At 41.4% G+C, this 20582-nt stretch overlaps 1 protein-coding gene across 1 annotated transcript in view; it reads right to left on the bottom strand.

The window, feature by feature from the left end:
* Positions 1-20582, bottom strand: part of GPC5 (glypican 5) — a 558236-nt gene that overhangs the window by 279179 nt on the left and 258475 nt on the right. Inside the window, exon 3 of the mRNA XM_075562716.1 lies at positions 1750-2444. Within this exon, the coding sequence (XP_075418831.1) occupies positions 1750-2444 (695 nt within the window). The remainder of the gene's footprint in view (positions 1-1749; positions 2445-20582) is intronic.

Genomic DNA, 20582 nt, shown 5'->3' with positions numbered 1-20582 from the left:
TTGTGATAAGAGTTGTATGAGCCCCAATAAAATGATTTTAAAAACCAACTTTATCTTTTATCAAAAATAACAATCCACACATGTCTCCTACTATTTCCTCAAGTATGCACTCATTAGGTGAGTCAAAACACATTACTACGAAAATCATAGAAATCTTCATTAAATAAAAGTATCAAAATGTGAAGGTATTCTCCAACTAGGTCTGTATCCTTCTGGGGTTGATATTTCCTTCTCTCTAACCCTTTCTTGATGAATTCTTCACTCTTCAATTTACACCACACCCTCAAGGGATTAAGACTGTGTTCCTTTTCAATGTATTTTGAATTTGGAGAACAAAAGGAAGTCTGCGAAGGCAAGACCAAGACAATACGGTTGATTGGGTAAGGTTTTCTTACTGGGTTTTTATAGGACAACCTGTGTTGCTGTGGAAGAAAGAGCAGGTTTATTTTCATAATGGGAGAAAAATCTTTGGGGGCAAATTTCCTGGCCTTTTATTTATTTTTTAATATCATTTTATTTGGGGCTTAAACAACCCCTATCACAATCCATACATATATCAATTGTGTAAAGCACATTTGTACATTCATTGCCCTCATCATTCTCAAGACATTTGCTCTCCACCTAACCCCCTGACATCAGCTCCTCATTTTCCCCTCGCCCCTCCCTCATGAACCCTTGATAGTTTATAAATTATTATTTTGTCATATCTTGCCCTGCCCAACGTCTCCCTCACCCACTTTTCTGTTGTCTATCCCCCAGGGAGGAGGTCACATGTAGATCCTTGTAATCTGATCCCCCTTTCCAACCCACCCTCCCGGTATCGCCACTCACACCACTGGTCCTGAAGGGTTCATCCCCCCCCGGGTCCCCTGTGTTTCCAGTTCCTATCTGTACCAGTGTCCATCCTCTGGTCTAGCCATATTTGTACCTTAGAATTAGGATCATGATAGTGGGGTGTGAGGGAAAAGAAGTATTTAGGAACTAGAGGAACGTTGTATTTTTCATCATTGCTACATTGCACCCTGACTGGCTTGTCTCCTCTTTAAGACCCTTCTGTAAGGGGATGCCCAGCGGCCCACAAATAGGCTTTGGGTATCTACTCCGTACTCTCGCCCTCCCTCATGATGATATGAGTTTTTGTTCTGATGATGCCTGATACCTGATCCCTTCGATACCTCGTGATCGCACCGGCTGGTGTGCTTCTTGCATGTGGGCTTTGTTGCTTCTGAGTTAGATGACTGCTTGTTCACCTTCAACCTGGCCTTTAATTGTCAGTGCAGTTGCCATTTTCTGAAAACTTCTTCCAAATAAAACCCCACAATTGCTGTTCCCTTCAAGAAAACGATCAAAATGATTCCTTTGGAACCCCACCCTCACTCAAGGAAAGAACATCAAAACTCACCCCGACCTTCTCAGCTGATTTCTCTACCTTGAATTTAACTCACCTCATAAATCCCCTCGGAAGCCACACTTTTAGTTAGACATCTTAAGATACTTTAAAGAGACTAAGGCAAGTGACGTACTAACAGAATTTACCTGTGGCCATCCCCTGGTCACAGAGGATGCTTATAGCAGTTTTGTTTGGAATAAACCTGAGCATGTATAAATCGGAACCCTGGTAAGGATACATTGTAACTTATCCTCATATTTTAACTAACATGGAACTGGTAATCAGTACATTGTCTGCACATACGCCCACACCCTTAAATTATAAATTCTAATTCATTCAGAAACAGAGTGGCTGCTTACCTGTTCAGATAATTTTTGTCCATTAAGGTGAGCCTGCATTACAGCATCATTCACAAGCAAGTGGAAGTTCCGGAGCACGTGTTCAATGTCATGTGTCCCATGCATCGCATCGGAGAGCTCTTCCAGTGACCGGATGTAGGCATGCCAATGTGGATGAAGCTCCGCCATTTGGGCCAAGCAGCCTCTCAGGACATTGAGGCAGTAGCCCATACAGGGCTTCCTGGGCATGCGACCCTGGCAGTGAGCGCAGTGGTGCATCTTCAGGAGCGCTCTGCCACAGTCCTGGGAGAACGGCAGGTGGTCTGTGGTATTGATGACTTCGATGCCTAGATTGAGGGCCTGCAGAAATATGCGGCCAGGCAGCAGAGACTTCCCCATTTGTCCCATGACTCTTTGGGGAATATTTCCAAATGGCCCAAAATCCTGACGGGCCAAGCGGACACATTCTGAATATTCCGCAGAACTGCCACTCCCCCCAGGGTTAATCAGATGGCTGTAAACCAGAGGAAAAAGCCTATCAAAGAATCTGTGCACAAATGTGTCAGGGTTAACATCTGCACCAAATAAAAAGAGTCCCACATCAGTGAAGAAGGCCTGAACGGAAACGGCAGCTTCTAAGGCTATGCTTGGATAGGTGTTGCAAAAAAGTAGACTTGTGGAATTTTCTGCTTGTTTGATGAGCGTTTCCAGAGTTTCTGTAACAGAGAGAAAAGATTGAAAGGCTTAGGATTGGTGTTAAAATTGTAAATCCATTTCTGTTCCAAAAACTAAATGGCTCAAAAGTGTGGGAAGTTAATCTAAGTAAGAAATGGCATGTTTTTCATACGTAACAGGGTTAGCCTCCCAAGGATAGCACCTGGTCAACAAAGTATACTACATACAACACACGCTTTACAGAGATGGACGTCCTGGACTCAAAGTTTGATTAAAAAGTGTAGAAATCAGGGGTCACCGAAAAATGGTGGGTGGGTACCTGTGAATCCCAATTCCTTTACAGAACTTTTTTTTTTTCCTTTTTTTTTTTCTATTTTATTTTATTTTATTTATTTATTTTTTTTTTAACAATTTATTGGGGCTGATACAATTCTTTACACAGTTCATACATATACATACATCAATTGTATAAAGCACATCTGTACAGTCTTTGCCCTAATCATTTTTTTTTCTCTTTTCTTCTTTTACATTTTATTAGGGACTCCAACAACTCTTACCACAATCCATACATATACGTACATCAATTGTATAAAGCACATCCATACATTCCCTGCCCCAATCATTCTCAAGGCATTTGTTCTCCACTTAAGCCCCTTGCATCAGGTCCTCTTTTCCCCCCCGCCCCTCCCTCCCCTTTCCCCCCTCCCTCATATGCCCTTGGTAATTCATACCTCGTTATTTTGACATATATTGCCCTATTCGGGGTCTCCCTTCCCCCCTTCTCTGCTGTCCCTCTCCCAGGGAAGAGGTCACATGTGGATCCTTGTAATCAGTTCCCCCTTTCCAACCCACTCACCCTCCACTCTCCCAGCATCGTCCCTCACACCCTTGGTCCTGAAGGTATCATCCACCCTGGATTCCCTGTACCTCCAACCCTCATATGTACCAGTGTACAGCCTCTGTCCTATCCAGCCCTGCAAGGTAGAATTCGGGTCATGGTAGTTGGGGGGAGGAAGCATCCAGGATCTGGGGGAAAGCTGTGTTCTTCATCAATACTACCTCACACCCTAGTTAACCCATCTCCTCTCCTAAGCCCCTCTATGAGGGGATCTCCATTGGCCGACACTTGGGCCTTGGGTCTCCACTCTGCACTTCCCCCTTCATTTAATATAATATATATATACACATACATATATACATATACACATATATACACATACAGAACTTTTTTTTTAAAGATAAAATCAAATGAACTTATAGAACCAACTTTTTGCAATTTTGGAAAGCAATTAAAGACTACGTTACCCATGAACTAATCAAATGCTGATCAAGAAAAAGACAACGTAAAAATGGCATGAAAGCTCTGGGAAACCCTTACTTGCCCTTCCTTGATGGTCCCACTTCCAGATCGTGCCCACTGGCACCCTTGCAATGGCAACCTAGCAGTGGGGACTTCAAGACCTCATTTTTGAGGTGGTAGAGTAGATCCTCTTCCCAAACTAGTATGTTCACTGGAAGGACAGATGCAAGGGCTATTTCTCTTAACTTGTGCTGTCCAAAAAGTGATAAGCATTGCTCAGAAACCTAGGACAAAAGATGAATTTTTTTTTGCATACAAAATGTCACTTAGTGTGAGGTTAGCCGAGACCATTTCTTTGGGAAATTTCTAGGGTATTCATGAGTTGTCTTTTATACTTAGGAAGATGGCCTGGATAGGACACAGGGAAAAAAACTGAACGGTACTCTATTTTCAACATAAACTTTTATAGGCTCAGTGTAAACAGCAAGTGAAGGTTAACAGAATGAAAAAGGGCTTATGTGTTAAAAAGGATGGGCCCAGAACATAGTCAATCTCCAAACACTGGGAGATGCCGGGTCTGTTTTTTGAAGCTTCCCCAGAGCCCTGGTAGCACTGCCATCGACAAGGTCTTCCATCTGAAACCACCAGCTGGGGGGCTCTCGACTCCTCTAAAAAGTTACCACAGGTCTACCCTGTCCTATGGGGTCTGGAGTTTGTTTTGCTATGTGTGTGTGCATGTGTGTTGTTGTTGTAGGTGTATATTGTATGTGTGTGCTGTTTGCTTGTTTTAACAAAGCTCCTTAGATTGTGGATTGTGACCCACCTAGGAGGTCATGTAACTAAATGTGGGGTGGTGAAAAATTTGGCAGTCATAAAATGTTTCTGAACATGCAATGATCATAAAGCAATCCGAAATCCCACCCATAATGAGCACACGTTGTTGCTGGCAGCGCTTGCCCATGCTGCATCACACGACTTCAATGCACGCAGCCTGGGTTCTGAACACACAACACACGCTCTTCGTCACTAAGTCACATACCTATAGTCAGGATACCTGCCCCAACCCCTACGCTTCATAGTTGCCTTACTACTCTTCACTTCTACCAGTATTTACCATCAACCACTGGAAATAGAAAGATAACTGATAGTTTCACTTGCGCTTAGCCGCTCGGCCAGGTGAGACAGCATAAACATCAGAATTCTGAAACTCTCCACCTTCACCTAAGCAGCTGAGGACAGGTATAGATTGACAGGCCTTTCCACTTTAAAATAAATTATGGGGGGGGGGGGATCTTAAAACACAAACAATTCCTAGTGTTTTATTTTTTGGTGTAATAACCTACAATGAGACAGAACTGACAGTTTTATGCCTTTGATTTTTTTTTTAGCAAGATTCTGTTCTCCTTTTTGTTTCAGTTTGTTTTGGGCCTAATTCCACCTTCACTTCACATGGCGCTCCTTTCCACAAACCCACAGGAACATCCATTTCACTGTAATACCTCGTAAGTGCTGCGTTCACTGATTTTCCCTTGTTGGTATGTCAAGCCAATAAAATGTCTTCTTTTCAATGTATACAAATAGAGTTTCTTAGATGGACACCTATTCACTCATTTACTCAACCAATGTTTTTGAGCATCTCTCTTAGACTGTCAATCTAAACCAAAAAGGGGGCAGACAGGTCTGCTCTCATGAAGTTTACATAGAAAGGGCAAGAGAAAAGGCATAAAAGCAAACGCATAAACACATACATTTTCTCACTGTGGCAATTACTATAGAGAAACAAGAGCATGGATGACAGAAGTTGGTGTGAGCACCGCTTTAGATGACTTTCTATATTCTAATGAATATAGCAAATTAACTAAAAACTATGCGTCACGAATTTCATGATCGATCTATTCCTCATGGTAAATTTTCTGAATATAGCACATTGATCCAAAGTGCACACGATGTTTAGCAATCACGGAATTGAAACCTCGATATTGCGAACTGACTCGAGCAAATACACTTTTTCCAGTTTGGCAATTACAAAGGTAAGCCAGGAACCCCTCTCTAGGGTGGAGACCCCTCATCTGCGTGGAGACCTCAGTGACTAAGAAGATCCAGTTCTGAGAAGACTGGTTGTGATTGCCAGACTTATGTCAACTCTGCACTCCTGGGTGAAGGTGGATATGGAGCCAGCCTAACCTCTCAATCAGGCCACAGCCTGGTGACACCTACTTTAGGGTGTGGCCTTTGCTATTAGGGATATCATGAGCATAGTTGAGCTTTCTTTTGCCCTTCACCGTCTCCTACAGCTGGAGCCTGCATTTGGTTCCTCCATCTCTTGCTGTAACTCCAGGAGCTGTCACCAGATTGCTGACCTTAGTTTCATTCCACTGACTGGATCCATTTATGTCTGCATCCACCAGCCTGTGCCACCCCCTGCTTGATCATCCTGCTTCCTGTTCCCCAGCTTCCACTGCTACTAAACCAGTCAGGAAAAGTCCGACTTGAACTGAACTGGAATTAGCTACTTCTACAACTTTGTAAGTCATTTTTTATATCAGTCTCTTTCTGTGTATGTACACATACAAGCGTCACTGGCTTTGCTTCTCCAGAGAACTCACATAAACACACTAGTTATGGGGTTCAGGGGAAGTGGGGTGCTTAATGTGAACAATAAATAAGCTGTTTGACTTTGAAAACACTGAGTAGAGTCAGTTAGTTTGGAACAAACCAAGGTGGTGAGGGGAGAGGAAGATGCAAGGGACAAAGCAGATCACGGATGGTCTTACAGGCTCTGAAAGGTATGTGGGTGTTATTATACGTGGACTAGAAAGCCACCAGAAAAAAAATTTAAACATGGGAGATATGTGAGCTGATTTTTATTTTAAAGCATCTTGGTGACTTCTCTGTAGGGAATGGACTTTTGGAGCAGAGTAAGAGGGAAAACAGAGAGCCCTATAAGAGACTATGGTCATAATCTAGGGGACAGACATGGGTGGAGTGGTCTGTGGGAAGCAACCAGTGATCACATTAGACGTATACATTAAAAGGCGAGCTCAGGGGACTTGCGGTGGCATGTGAATGGGGGCATAAGGAACTGTAGAAATGAAGGATAAAACAAAAGCCTCCTTTCCAGTAGCAGTAAGCACAGCTGTACCAGTAACTGAGATCAGGAAACCTGCTGCAGGATCAGGTTCGCACAGGGTAGTGGTTGGAAATAAAAAAGTTTTGTTTTGGACATGTCACGTTTGAAACACCAATTTGAAATTTAAGTGACATTATCAGGAATCAGATAGGTACAGATGAGTCTCGGCAAAAAAGTGTGGCTGGTGATAGAAGTCTGAGAGAACCTGGCAGGGAGAGGATTGTTATGAAACTAGATGAAAACATCTGAACAGGGAATCGAGAGAAGAGGACAAAGAAATGAGTCTTGGACTTTGCCATTTTCGGTGATTTAAGAAAACGGAAATCTTCCCAAAAAGGAGAGAAGCAGCAGCCAGTGAATTCAAAAGGGGTGGCTAAAAAATAGTGTCTCAGAAACTAAAAGTAGAAAAATTATTCAAGTAGAAGCATCTTGTCAAAGGCTATTTAGAGGTCCAGAGAGATGAGGAATAAAAATCAACCATGGGAACTGACAAGAGAGAGGCTCATTGTGACTTTAATAAGCGCTACGTCAGCAAAATGTGACACAACAGAGAACAGAAATCAAGGCAGTGTAGACAACGCTCTCGAAAATGTTTGTTACAACAGGATTGCGTGGAGAAAGAAGGCAGGGGCTAGAAGAGAATGTGGGAGAAAGAATTTTAAAAATTTAAATTATTACCAAGAGGAAGAATTTTCCTGATTTTTATATGCTGATAAAATAATTTAATGGACTTGGGGGAAATTATCAAAGAGCAGGGGCATGGAAATTACAAGGAGAGATTGCTTGAGTAAACAGATCATATAATCCAAGGTACATGTAGAGACAAAAATACTGTACATATCTGCAGATGTTGAACTAAGCCAGAAAGATGACAAGAGAAATGAAGAGAGAGTACACCAGCTAATAAAATCTTTAGTTGATAAGACAGCATGGTCAGAAATTTGATACATGACAGCATGAGAACTAACAGGTAATAGAGTGTTATGGTAGGTAATGTCAAAAGGAATTTTTGAAAAAAGTGTATAAGAAACAATGTGGGTTAACAAGCATGCCAGCCATTCCTCACCACAGAGAATATGTGTATTAATTTCCTATTGTTGATGTAATAAATTATTACAAATTTGGTAGGTTTAAACAACAAAAATGTATTCTCTCATAGTTCTAAGGATAGAGGTTTGAGGTTAGTATTAGTAATCACAAATCAAGTCATTGAAGAGCACACTGTCTTTGGAGAGGCTATAAAAGAATCTCTCCTTGCCTCAACTGGTGTTTACTGGAATCCCTTCCGATTCTTTGTTTTGTGGCCACATTACCCTAATCTTTGATTTTATGGTCTTCTCTCTGCTTATGTGTCCTGTCTTTCTCTACCTCACTCTTATAAAAGTACTAGTGATGGCATTTAAATTCTATCCACTTACAGGTTCCACGAATGAGGGTCTACTGTGGTTGGAGGTTAATATTCAGCCTACAATGCTACTGATCATGCAAGATTGGCGGTAGGTAGGAAATTCCTACACTTGACTTGAGAACTGTGTCAGGAGACATGAATTGTAATCTAACCTCTCACATGCATCAATTGTGCTAAATCTCTAAGCATCAACTTGTAGATCCTATTCTGATGAGAGGATTTCAGTAAATGGAAGTCAAATTAAATACAGCACAGGATTATACCTGCAATCTCTGTCTCCTCTTAGGTTCACCACCTGAACAAGAACAAGGTTTTAAGACTGTATTATCCCTTCTCGCCTCTCCTGCAAGAACATGAGACCCTCTAGCTAGTGATTATACCGTATTAATTTTTATATCCCCGAAAATGAATCAATACATTCTGATAGATTCAGGTTAAAATCCACTCAAATTCAATGCTGGTTGTATCATTGTAAGTTCCGTAACTTCCTAATGACTCATTTATTCTCAGCAATCACCTAAAAATAATAACAAAGACTTGCCTCGTAGAGTGGCTGTGAGGAGTAACTGGTATTGTACATGGTACATACATTCATGGAGCCATGGTGGGGTAGAGACTGATGTGTTGTGCTTCAAACCACCTGGTCAGCAGTTTGAAGCCACTCCATGGGAGAACAGCGAGGTCAGGAAGTAAAGAGGTACCGTTTCATAAACCCACGGGGGAAGTTCTAGCTGTCCTATGGAGTCCGTGGGAGTCAGAATTAACATGCTTTCATCAGAAGCCCTGGGAGCACAGCAGGTAAGTACTCAGACTGCTGACCAAAGTTGGTGGTTATAAGCCACCAACCATCGGTGAGAGGAAGATGTGGCCGTCTACTTCCATAAGGATGACAGCCATGGAAACGCTACGGAGCAATCCTACCCTGCCCAATCGTATAGCTATGAGTCGAAGTCCGCTCACACCACAGTCATGCAGGCGTGCCTCTTTCACTGGGCTTCACAGAGACTGCATTGTGTGGCAACTGAAGTGTCCGGACACCTTGGGGTTGAGCAAGTCGATCAGGACCTTTTCCACCATCACAAGCTCACCTCCTGCCTGTGTGTCACCTTTGCATGATTTTCACAATATTTCAAGCCTTTCCATCATGCTGCAGTGCACTTAATAAACAGCAGTATGCGGTAAATATTACTTTTATATTTATTGGGAATCCCAAAATTTCATGAGATATACTTTATTGTGATACTCACTTTATTGAGTCTGGAGTATTTGCCTAATGTCAGTAGGTGGGAAGTGTCTAATATACATTAAGGAATCAACATCATCACCCTTAACTTTTGCTTTTTATGACTTATCATAAATTAGATGCTTTAAATTTCCTTGGTTAAATTAATAGCTCCTATTCTTCAATGGATTGTGTGGGCACTATGATTATGACAATGGTTATTTTTGTTACCATGCTGAGACACTGAGCATGTAAGTGATTTGCATATGCTCACATAATAGAAAGTGGTAAAGACCAGATTTGAACACGGTCCGTAATGGTTCTGAACTACTATGATATACAGTGTCTCCCTGCAAAACTATTTAAACTAGTTGAAAATGGGCAGTTGGCCTATACTTAAAGCAAAAACAAAACAAACAAGTAAATAACACTTTATGTGTGTGTGTGACAGAAATGCTAAAATTTTACATTGAAAATTAGCCAATGGAATAGTTAGGTCAGAAAGTCTTCATTGACTATTAAAAATTATTCCTTTTTCATTTTTGTTGTGAACTAGAAGCCTAAACTTTAAAAATATGATGTTTAGAAATCTAAATTTTATATAACTATGTTTTCAAAGATAAGATTTTATAAATCACATGAATTTCAGTTTTGAATCATGACCAATTCTAAAACAAAAAAATACTTTCCTTATTTGGAAGGGATTTGTTTTGTTTAATAAGAATAGAAAACATGACTGCAAATTTTCAAAGTCAAAATATTTGGAATATCAGTGTTATCTTCAATGGAAAAGAATGTGACAGAGGTACTAATTTATCCCTCAAAAACTCACAGCTAGTAACTCAGCCTTGAGATGCAAACAAAACCTTCAGAGAAAGAAGTTCTTGAATGCCACTCAGTGAACCCCTGTTACAATTAATACTCTCAGGACACTGTGGCCAAACAGCTCATGTTCAAATCTGTTTTCTATTTGAAAATTGGTTATATCAGCTGCTACTATCATTTGTATGCCATACACGTGAAGATCATTATAAAGTAAAGCCCGTCATGTAGGAAAGTACTACTCAATATTCAGCCCTAAGAGGAGGACAGAGCCATAATTCTACAGCATTGCACGCTCACTTAGGAATTCAAGTGTATTTCTTCCACTTTCAAATGTGTTATCTGTGATGTTTCATAGCCTTTTTATATTATTTATATTCTAGTCTGGACTTTCAATACTGCACTTCATCTTGTTTTTCTGTTTTAAATTTTAATTAAGCTTCTGCTTCTACACATGTAAACTGGTCCCTGCCCATATACTATGAAGTATTGCAGAATATATCAGATTGTACTCTTGATTTCATTTATAGCTACAGTGAACTCTATCCCCTGTCCCTAATCTATCTAAACTTCTTGATGTGTAAGCCACGCTCTCTGACCATTATAGTCATAAAATAACAGCTTATTATCAAACCCTTCTGTTAAAATTTAAAGCTAGTTTGGTAATTTAAAGAAAGCCACACACCTATCTTCATGCATATAATTTATGCCACGGTGCTTTGAAAAGCCTCCATATAGTTAATAAAACAATTAGCTATCCTCAAATAATTAAACCTGTCTTTTGTTCCACAATAAATAAATTAATCTGACAAGATGTATTGTACCTGAAGAGGCTGAGGGTGAATTACAAATTTTAACAATTGGCAAAGTTTCAGTAATGGTATTTTGGTAAATGCTTTATATAATCTCACTTAAACTACTCTAAATTGCTATATACAGTATTGTATACATTTTAAGTAAAAACACATTTCTTTTTATGGGTTTACATACACTGAGGATTATAAAACATTCAATAATTCCAAAGCTCCCGTTACTAATGGCAAAGTTGCTTAAACCTTACTATGCATAGAAGAGACTTCAGGTCTCTAGGTCACACAAAATATTTAGATACAGTAGGCCTGGACTGAAAGTCCAGAGATCTGTATCCTCAACAAGCACACTAAGGAATTCTGACTCAGACTATTTAAGCATTATTCCAGAGTAAAAAACTGACGCTGGTGTTTCTAAAAGTGTAAATATCCGGGCATCCTGGCACAAGACACGTGATGTTCTTTCTTGGGTGACCTAATCTTTTTTTCAATGTTCTCTTCTGAAGTTCTCCTTCTTGTTTCTCTCCCCCCCCCCCCCCCCCCCCCCGCCCCTCGCTGTACTGGTTTCCACCACACTTAAAGCTGATGCTCAGATCAGAAAGAAGATGCCACTTGGTGTTTCCAAGTTTTTAGTTGCAAGACTTTCCCCTTATCAATTCCTTTAAACAACAACAAAACACGCGTTATTTGTCAGGGGAAGCCAGCCCCTAACACATCATTAGGGGTCCGGTAGGTGCAATTGTACAGTGATAATAAGTAAAGATCATAGTAAAGTTAGAAAGAGCATGAGAGATAGAAGTGAAGTATTGAAATAAATGGAGTCAGACACGATTCATGGTAGCATGCTCACCTCAGCCCTGCTTGATGGTCCACGTGGAGGGAGAGAGAGATTTAATGCTAGCCCAGGCTTTTTATATTCTCTGGGGACATGCAAGCCCCCTAATTACAGGTGAGGACATACATCACAGGAATGGGCTGTCCTATGGGTAATAAAGTAATGAGGGGTGGTCTAGGGACATACACACAATAGGAAGAGGTGGGATTAGGGGTATACATGTGACAAGATGGGCGGATCCTAGGTTTAGGATGGCAGCTTAACTTTGGATGTTCTCTGGGTCTCCATAGGAACCATGATGAGTAGGGTGTAAACCCCACCTACAGGGACCAAATAGATGACTGCAGGCATCCATTGTCCTTAACAGCAGGGAGTGGGACCACTGCAGTCTGGCAACTGATCGCCCTCAGGGAGAATGCCTATGAGCATCTGACATCCCCCCACATTTATTGAGAAGTAGGTGAACACTACAGAGCATATTATAGTACCATCACTCCCCTCACTACCTCTGCTGCATCTTGTCCCTGCTTCTCCTTCTCTCCTCACCCTCTCAACATTGTCCTTGGATAAGTGTTGCCCCTTTTGTAGTAAACGATTGGTTATTCTAACGTGGCGGTACTCTCAATTCCTGACCTTAATGATAAAGACTGTAGTCCTGGGGGCTCACCCGTAAGCTGGACGTATGTTATGACTGTGAGTTCTTTTCCACATTTTTCTCTCCCTCTTCCCCAGACTGTCTAATGCACTCATTTTCAGAACAATTGGTAGAGGTAGTCTGTGTGCTCCATTAGTCCATTACAGTAATTGTTTTTGTGTACCTTTCGAATTTGGTTACTTTTCTTCTGTCTGGACTGGGAGAGACCAACAATTGCACCTTAGATGGCCACTCAGGAGCTTTTAAGACCCTATTCATTACTCACCAAAGTGGGATGGAGCACACTGTCTTTGTGAACTGTTTTGGCCAACCATGTCTTGACGTCCCCCAAGACTACGGTCCTGATATTCCAGTGCCAACTCTTCATCTCAAGTAGTCTGGGTATGTCTCAAAAGGTTTCATAATTTTTTCTTGTGTATACTCCTCATTATAACGACTCTGTGCGAGCTCAAGGGAACACACATGTACAAATATCCTCTGTCTGACCCATATAGATATCCATGGTAGCTAACCATCCCACCTGGTTAGACGTGTTCAGCCTGCAGGTCTACCCAAACATCGACTTGCTGATGATCACTTTTGCAGGATAGTGTTTATAACATCATTGGCCTTTGTTGCCTTTAGCTCTTGCAAACCTCTAGGGCCTACCCAGGACTCAAATTTGTGGAACCCCTCTCTTAGTGTGTATTCCCTTCCCTTTATCCAAGTTAGCACCTACCTACCATGTAGCCGGTGACCTCTCCACTTTCCTTCCCCTCCCACTTCTGATAACCACCAAAGAATGTTTACTTCAAACTACAAACCTATCCTTGACTTTTTACAGCAGTAGTTTCATGTAATATTTCCCCTTCTGTACTTGAATAAATTGATGAAGCATCATCTCTACTCCAGTGTCATTCATGTTGTGATATGCTTCCCAGATTCATCATTATTCCACCTGGAAATCTTATACTCTTCTGAAATATGCAGTGCCAATCTGATTCACAGTTCTCTTGATTCTGTCAAGTTAAGTTCATTGTACTCAAGCATATGTAGGATTATTGTGAGCTCTATTCCAGAATCTGCAACAAAGCTAAAATTACAATGAAATAAGTCACTTTTCTTTGTTTCCCAGTGCATATTCAATGTTATGTTTTCATTTCACTGTAGTTTATTAAAAGTTCTTAGGATTATGAAAAAGTGACTCTTGGGTACTTTAGAGAAACAAATCCACAGAAACTAATGTATAAGAGAGAGTTTTATATAAAGGTTAAGTGTACATCAAGAAAGCACCCCAACCCAGTGCTGACCAAGCCCACAAGTCCAACATTTATCCACATGTCCAACGCCAATCCACAAAGTCCTCCTTCACCTCACAAAACAGATGCAATGATGCCGACTGCAGGGAAATGGAATAAAGAGATTTGTTGTAAACAAAGTTGCCCCAAAACTTCAATTTTCAAATAAAGCAATATTTGCAAATCACAGTAAGAGAGTAAAATGAAATAAATTTTATCTGTATTCAGTTATAGTTTACCCTTTTATACATATCCCTTTGAATATGATACACACCTTGCAACATTTCATAGGTATGTAAAATGCTCTTATAGGAGCTTTTGGATAGTGCAAAAGGATAAGTTCTGGGCTACTGGATTTCATTATTGAGATCCACCCATACACATGTTGGAAAAAAGGCCCTCTGGTCTACTTCCAAATACTCAACAGCAACGGAAAGTCTATGGAGCACAATTCTTCACTGAGACACATGGGATTGTAATGAGTTAGAATCAACACAATGAAAACTGCTCTGTTTTGTTTTTTAGATATAATGTTCCTTCCTATATGTTCTACCACACCTACAGTTCTTAAAATCAAGAACCAGACTTTATTTATCACAGATACATGCTCCATCAATATGAGATCTATAACATACTAAATATGTAGTAAGTGTTGATTGATCCAAAAAGTTGAAGGTTATTAGGATGAGTTTTTTTTTAAATAAATCTAACCATTCTAAAATCTAAGTTCTTATCCCCACATCTTTAAAAATAAATATCTTCAGTCAGAAAGAATTATGAATTCAATCTGGTAAAGACATGTGTGTACTTTATTCTTGAATCACTGTACTTAATGTAAGATGAATTGTTTTAGGAGAAAAACCTTGTTTTTTATTCCATTTTAACTTCTACATGCCCAATATACATATTTAAAATTTTTCTAACTGACTTTATTTTCACAGTTAATAAGACCAAAAATATAGCTCTTAAGGGGAAATGGGAGATTGTGGAACACATTCAAATGTCTATATCTACTTGGTGTGGGGAAATTACACTTACATAATGTTTTTATGATGAAGGAAAAGGTCCACTAGGAAAAAGAAAGTGGAATAAAGTTTAGAAAATTGTTCTGATGGAGAGGGAAGAAACCCAGAATTAGCAGAGAACTCCTCAAGAAGAAGGACACAATTGGAGGACTCGCCCTGCCTGATTTTAATGCCTACTACACAGCTACAGTGGTCAAAACAGCATGGTACTGGCACAATGATAGACACTCAGACCAGTGGAAAAGAATAGAAAGCCCAGGAGTAAAATCATCAGCATATAGACAACTGATCTTCGACAAGGGTCCCAAAAACGTCAAGTGGGAAGCAGGTGCCCTCTTTAATAAGTGGTGCTGGAAACAATGGATATCCACATGTAGAAAGTTGAAACAAGACATCTACCTCACCCCATGCACAAGAATACACTCAAGGTGGATCACAGATCTAGAAGTCAAACCCCAAACCATCAGGACCATTAAGGAAGGAATCGGGACTAATCTCAGAGCACTGGCCCAGGGAGCACAAAGGCTCACTGCAACAGGGAAGGGGACACACACAGGTGATCTGGAAATCGACAAATGGGATCTAATAAGAATAAAACACCTGTGCACCTCGAAAGACTTTGCCAAGAGGGTGACAAGGCAACCCACAGACTGGGAGAAGATTTTTAGTAATGACACGTCAGACAAAGGGCTCATTACTAAAATCTACAACACCATCATGACCTGCAAAAAGAGGAAAACAGTTAACCCCCTAAGGAAGTGGGCAAAAGAAATGAGAAGAACTTTCACTAGAGAGGAGATCAATATGGCCAATAAATATATGAGAAAGTGCTCGAAGTCCCTTGCCATAAGAGAAATGCAAATCAAAACAACCATGAGATACCACCTAACACCCCTGAGGCTAGCCCAGATCAGTAAATCAGAGAGCAACAAGTGTTGGAGGGGCTGTGGTGAAATAGGAACCCTCCTCCACTGCTGGTGGTCGTGCAGATTTGTACAGACACTGTGGAAAGCAATCTGGCGATACCTAAAGAAAATGGAAATCGATCTACCTTACGACCCAGCCATCCCTCTACTGGGCATATACCCGCTTGAAGCAGCAAATAAAACACGACCAGTCATATGCGCTCCAATGTTTATTGCGGCACAATTCACAATAGCAAAGACTTGGAAACAGCCTAAGTTTCCATCGATAGACGAGTGGATTAGCAAACTTTGGCACATACACACAATGGAGTATTATGCAGCATTGAAAAGCACCGATGAGCACATGAAACACGTTATTTCATGGGAAGAGCTGGAAGGAATTATGCTAAGCGAGGTAAGCCAGTCCCAAAGGGACAGGTACAACATGAGTCCCCTGAGGTAAGTACAATCAGCATGACAGAAATGGGGCATTAATCCACCCAAGGGGAGGGTATTGTTTATATCTCCACAGGGAAAGTGGGACCAGACTTCAACCCAGTGTCGCAAGGTGTGAATGCATTATCCCGGCGTGGAGGACGGAACCGGTGGAGAGGTCTGGGAGGCAGGCCCCAGCACCATAAATTAAGTGGATTCCTGCCCCTCCCCCGAAAAGAACTTGTTCCAAAGGACGACATTGACCCTGCAGCTATGGGAGATGGTCATATTTGACCAGAGCACACGGGAGCAGATGAAGGGGCAGGAGGAGAGAGTGGAGCACAGCCTGGCCCACCAGGCCGTGATGATGATGTTCCTGAGTAGAGCAGCCAGTCCACAGAGAGAACAACATGGCTGGCCCTACTATGAGACATGATGCCCCTCAGTGACTAAGGGCGATACAGGGGACAGCACCGGAGACACAGTGTGGGAATTGCACCTGACCTGATCCCACCACACCGAGGCAATGCACTGGGGGAGTGCAGCGGAACAGCAAGGGAATGGAGTGGCAAGGTCCCCAGGGAATGCTGAAAGTGGACTTTGGGGCCAGGGCGTGGTGCCCCAACAGACTGGACTGGAAAACGCTCCTAAGGGCCAGCAAAGATCCCTGAACTAACTACAAGCTTTTCTCTTGTGAACTGTTTTGTTCTGTTCTTTTTCAGTGGTTTGTTTTGGTTGTTTTGTTGTCCGGTTATATACTGTTGCTTTGTGTTCCTCTGTCTAGTTTTCGTGCATGTTAGTGACTCCACAGGTCTGTCTGAATAGGACAGGCTGGATGAACTATCTGGAGGAAAAACAACGGGACCGACAGTTCCGGGGGGACTTGGGGTGGGGGGTAGGGGGGGTAAGGAAGTGGTGCTAACAAACCCAGGGACAAGGGAAAAACATGGGACCCCAAAGGGTAGAGAAGGGGGAGAGGCAGGCCTGGTGGGAAATGATCAAGGGTAAGGTTGCTTAGAGAAGAGGTATACTCTAGCCCAGGTGGCAATGAAGCATGGTAGTAGGGCAGGAGGAAGGTCAAGGGAGATGGAGGAAAGAGCTAGGAGTCAAAGGGCATTCATGGAGGTCTAGACAAAGACATGTACATGCAAATATATATAGGAGGTTGGGGAAATAGATCTTTGTGTCTATATTTATAGGTCAAGTATTAAGGTGGCGGAAGGACCTTGGGCCTCTACTCAAACACTCCCTCTATGCATGAATACCTTCTTTTATTAAAATGGAACTCTATGATGCTCACTCTCCCGACACAACAGCTGGAGCCAACATGGGTGAACAAGTAAATGTGGTGAAGAAAGCTGATGGTGCCCGGCTATCAAAAGAGATAGTGACTGGGGTCTTAAAGGCTTGAAGATAAACAAGCGGCCATCTAGCTCAGAAGCAACAAAGTCCACATGGAAGAACACACCAGCCTGTGTGATCGAGTGGTCCCAAAGGGATCAGTTACCAGGCATCAAAGAACAAAAAATCATATCATTGACTGCACACCTCCATGATAGGATCGCTGAAGACAAATGGGTGCATAAGCAAATGTGGTGAAGAAAGCTGATGGTGCCCGGCTATCAAAAGAGATAGTGTCTGGGGTCTTAAAGGCTTGAAGGTGAACAAGCGGCCATCTCGCTCAGAAACAAATAAGCCCACATGGAAGAAGCACACCGGCCAGTGCGATCACGAGGTGCCCAAGGGACCAGGTATAAGGCATCATGCAAAAAAAAAAAAAAAAGATATAAGTGTGTGTATGTATGTGTATTTATGTGTATATGTATATATGTATGTGTATATATATATTATATTAAATGAAGGGGAAAGTGCAGAGTGGAGACCCAAGGCCCAAGTGTCAGCCAATGGAGATCCCCTCATAGAGGGGCTTAGGAGAGGAGATGGGTTAATTAGGGTGTGAGGTAGTATCGATGAAGAACACAGCTTTCCCCCAGATCCTGGATGCTTCCTCCCCCCAACTACCATGATCCGAATTCTACCTTGCAGGGCTGGATAGGACAGAGGCTGTACACTGGTACATAGGAGGGTTGGAGATACAGGGAATCCAGGGTGGATGATACCTCCAGGACCAAGGGAGTGAGGGACGATGCTGGGAGAGTGGAGGGTGAGTGGGTTGGAAAGGGGGAACTGATTACAAGGAGCCACATGTGACCTCTTCCCTGGGAGAGGGACAGCAGAGAAGGGGGGAAGGGAGACCCCGAATAGGGCAAGATATGACAAAATAACGAGGTATAAATTACCAAGGGCATATGAGGGAGGGGGGAAAAGGGAGGGAGGGGGGGAAAAAAAGGAGGACCTGATGCAAGGGGCTTAGGTGAAGAGCAAATGCCTTGAGAGTGATTGGGACAGGGAGTGTATGGGTGTGCTTTGTACAATTGATGTATGTATATGTATGGATTGTGGTAAGAGTTGTTGGAGTCCCTAATAAAATGTAAAAGAAGAAGAAAAAAAAAAAGAAAATGATTAGGGCAAAATATGTACAGATGTGCTTTATACAATTGATGTATGTCTATGTATGGATTGTGATAAGTGTTGTATGAGCCCCTAATAAAATGTTTAAAAAAAAATAAAATAAAGTATTACAACGCAAAAAAAAAAAAGAAAATTGTTCTGAAAAAACAGGAATATGAGCTTACGCATCCTCTTCCTGGCTTCCCTTCCGAAAGAGTAAGTAGAAAAGAATTCGCTGTGACAAAAAGTTGGAGGGGGATGTGAAAGCGGCTGGGAAGACAATTCACTGAATGGAATGATTGTTACATTTCTAAAAACAGAAGCTGCCATTTTTGTGCTATCTTTAATTTCACTGTGCCTAAACTTCCCGTAAACTGTGCGACACACCGCAACCGTGGGTTAGTGGCATGCTGGGGCTCAGGGAGGACTTTTGACTTCCTTGTTTTGATCGTGTGGATGTGAAGACTAGGCAGCAACCATCAAACGTGAGGGAAGAAGGACAACTCGTATGGAAAAGAAGAAGGAGAAAGGAAAACCTAAGGGAAGAAGGAGGGGAAAAAAGGGGGGCTAAAAGAAGGCAAGAGGGTGGAGGAAGAAATACTACTTCCAGTTATTTGATGGAAATGTTTCTCTACTATTTTCCTACAATTTTGAAATTCAGGTTCTTCATTCACACACAGCAAATATATTCACCATTGTAATTGCCAACAAAATATAAACGAGCAATAAGTATCCAGGGACTTCTACGATTTGCTTTACTGGCTTAGTCCTAGGTTTCAATGTCATATTCAAATATTTCAGCTCATAAAATGAACGTTCTATTAAAACTGGCAATATGAAAATATCCAGTCAAAAAGGAGACAGCTTTTACTAAATGTATACTCTTCCTGTTATTGCTTCCTTCCCATCTAGTATCAAATACTCTAAACCACACATATTTTGAGTTCGACATGTAATACAGAAAGTTTTCAGGAATGTCTGTAAGCAGATAGGCTGAGCCACAAGTACAAGGTGGAATACCTACAATTAATTCACAATGTCTTTCTCTGACCTGTGCTGTGAGCAGAGAATATCAGTCTGGAACACCTGTCTACTAGATCAGCGGATTTCATGTTGTTATTGCTAAGTCAATCAAAGAATGCAAAACGCAACCAAACAAATAAATATTATTACATTGTTGATAATAGAGCTTCTTGTTATCACGAGAATATTATTGCCCTATTTTACCATCTCTTAATCAACAAATAATACCTTAGTACCTATTATGGTAAAATGCTAACTCCCCTTACATCAAAAAGATGCATGAAGAAATGTGTAAAACTGAAGAGCAATTTAACAAGGAAACCAATCACAAGAAGTAAAGGACTGTCTTCTCTGGGTAGTTTTTCAGGCACTGGTTTGGTAGTCGAAGCTTTATTCCCTCAAAAACAACCATCTGAAAAAGCTCAGCACACATGCCAGAGGCAGTGCTTTCTCCAGCTAGTCAGAGGATGAGCATGCAATTTTGATATCTCTGAATTACTTTATTATTATCTCCTGTAAGGAGAACCGAGCCTATGACGAACTGCAGAGGACGTATAAATTTAATAGTTATTTAACCAATTGGATTAGAAGTTCAAACACGAAGTTCATACACAAGACAGTATCTGTTAACCTGAAAAAATAACATTTTATCTAAAATACTACATAAAAATAGTTTTAAGGAGTTGGGTATTAGAGACAACCTTGGATCAATTATGTTATAACTCTAAACCAGTGGTTCTCAACCTCTGGGTCGCGACCGCTTTGGGGGTTGAACGACCTTTTCACAGAGGTCTCCAGATTCATAACGCTAGCAAAATTACA

Source organism: Tenrec ecaudatus, chromosome 11 (assembly GCF_050624435.1).
Source record: "Tenrec ecaudatus isolate mTenEca1 chromosome 11, mTenEca1.hap1, whole genome shotgun sequence".
NCBI lineage: Eukaryota > Metazoa > Chordata > Mammalia > Afrosoricida > Tenrecidae > Tenrec > Tenrec ecaudatus.
Note: the sequence above shows the minus strand (reverse complement) of the source record. Positions and strands in the feature narration are given on the sequence as shown.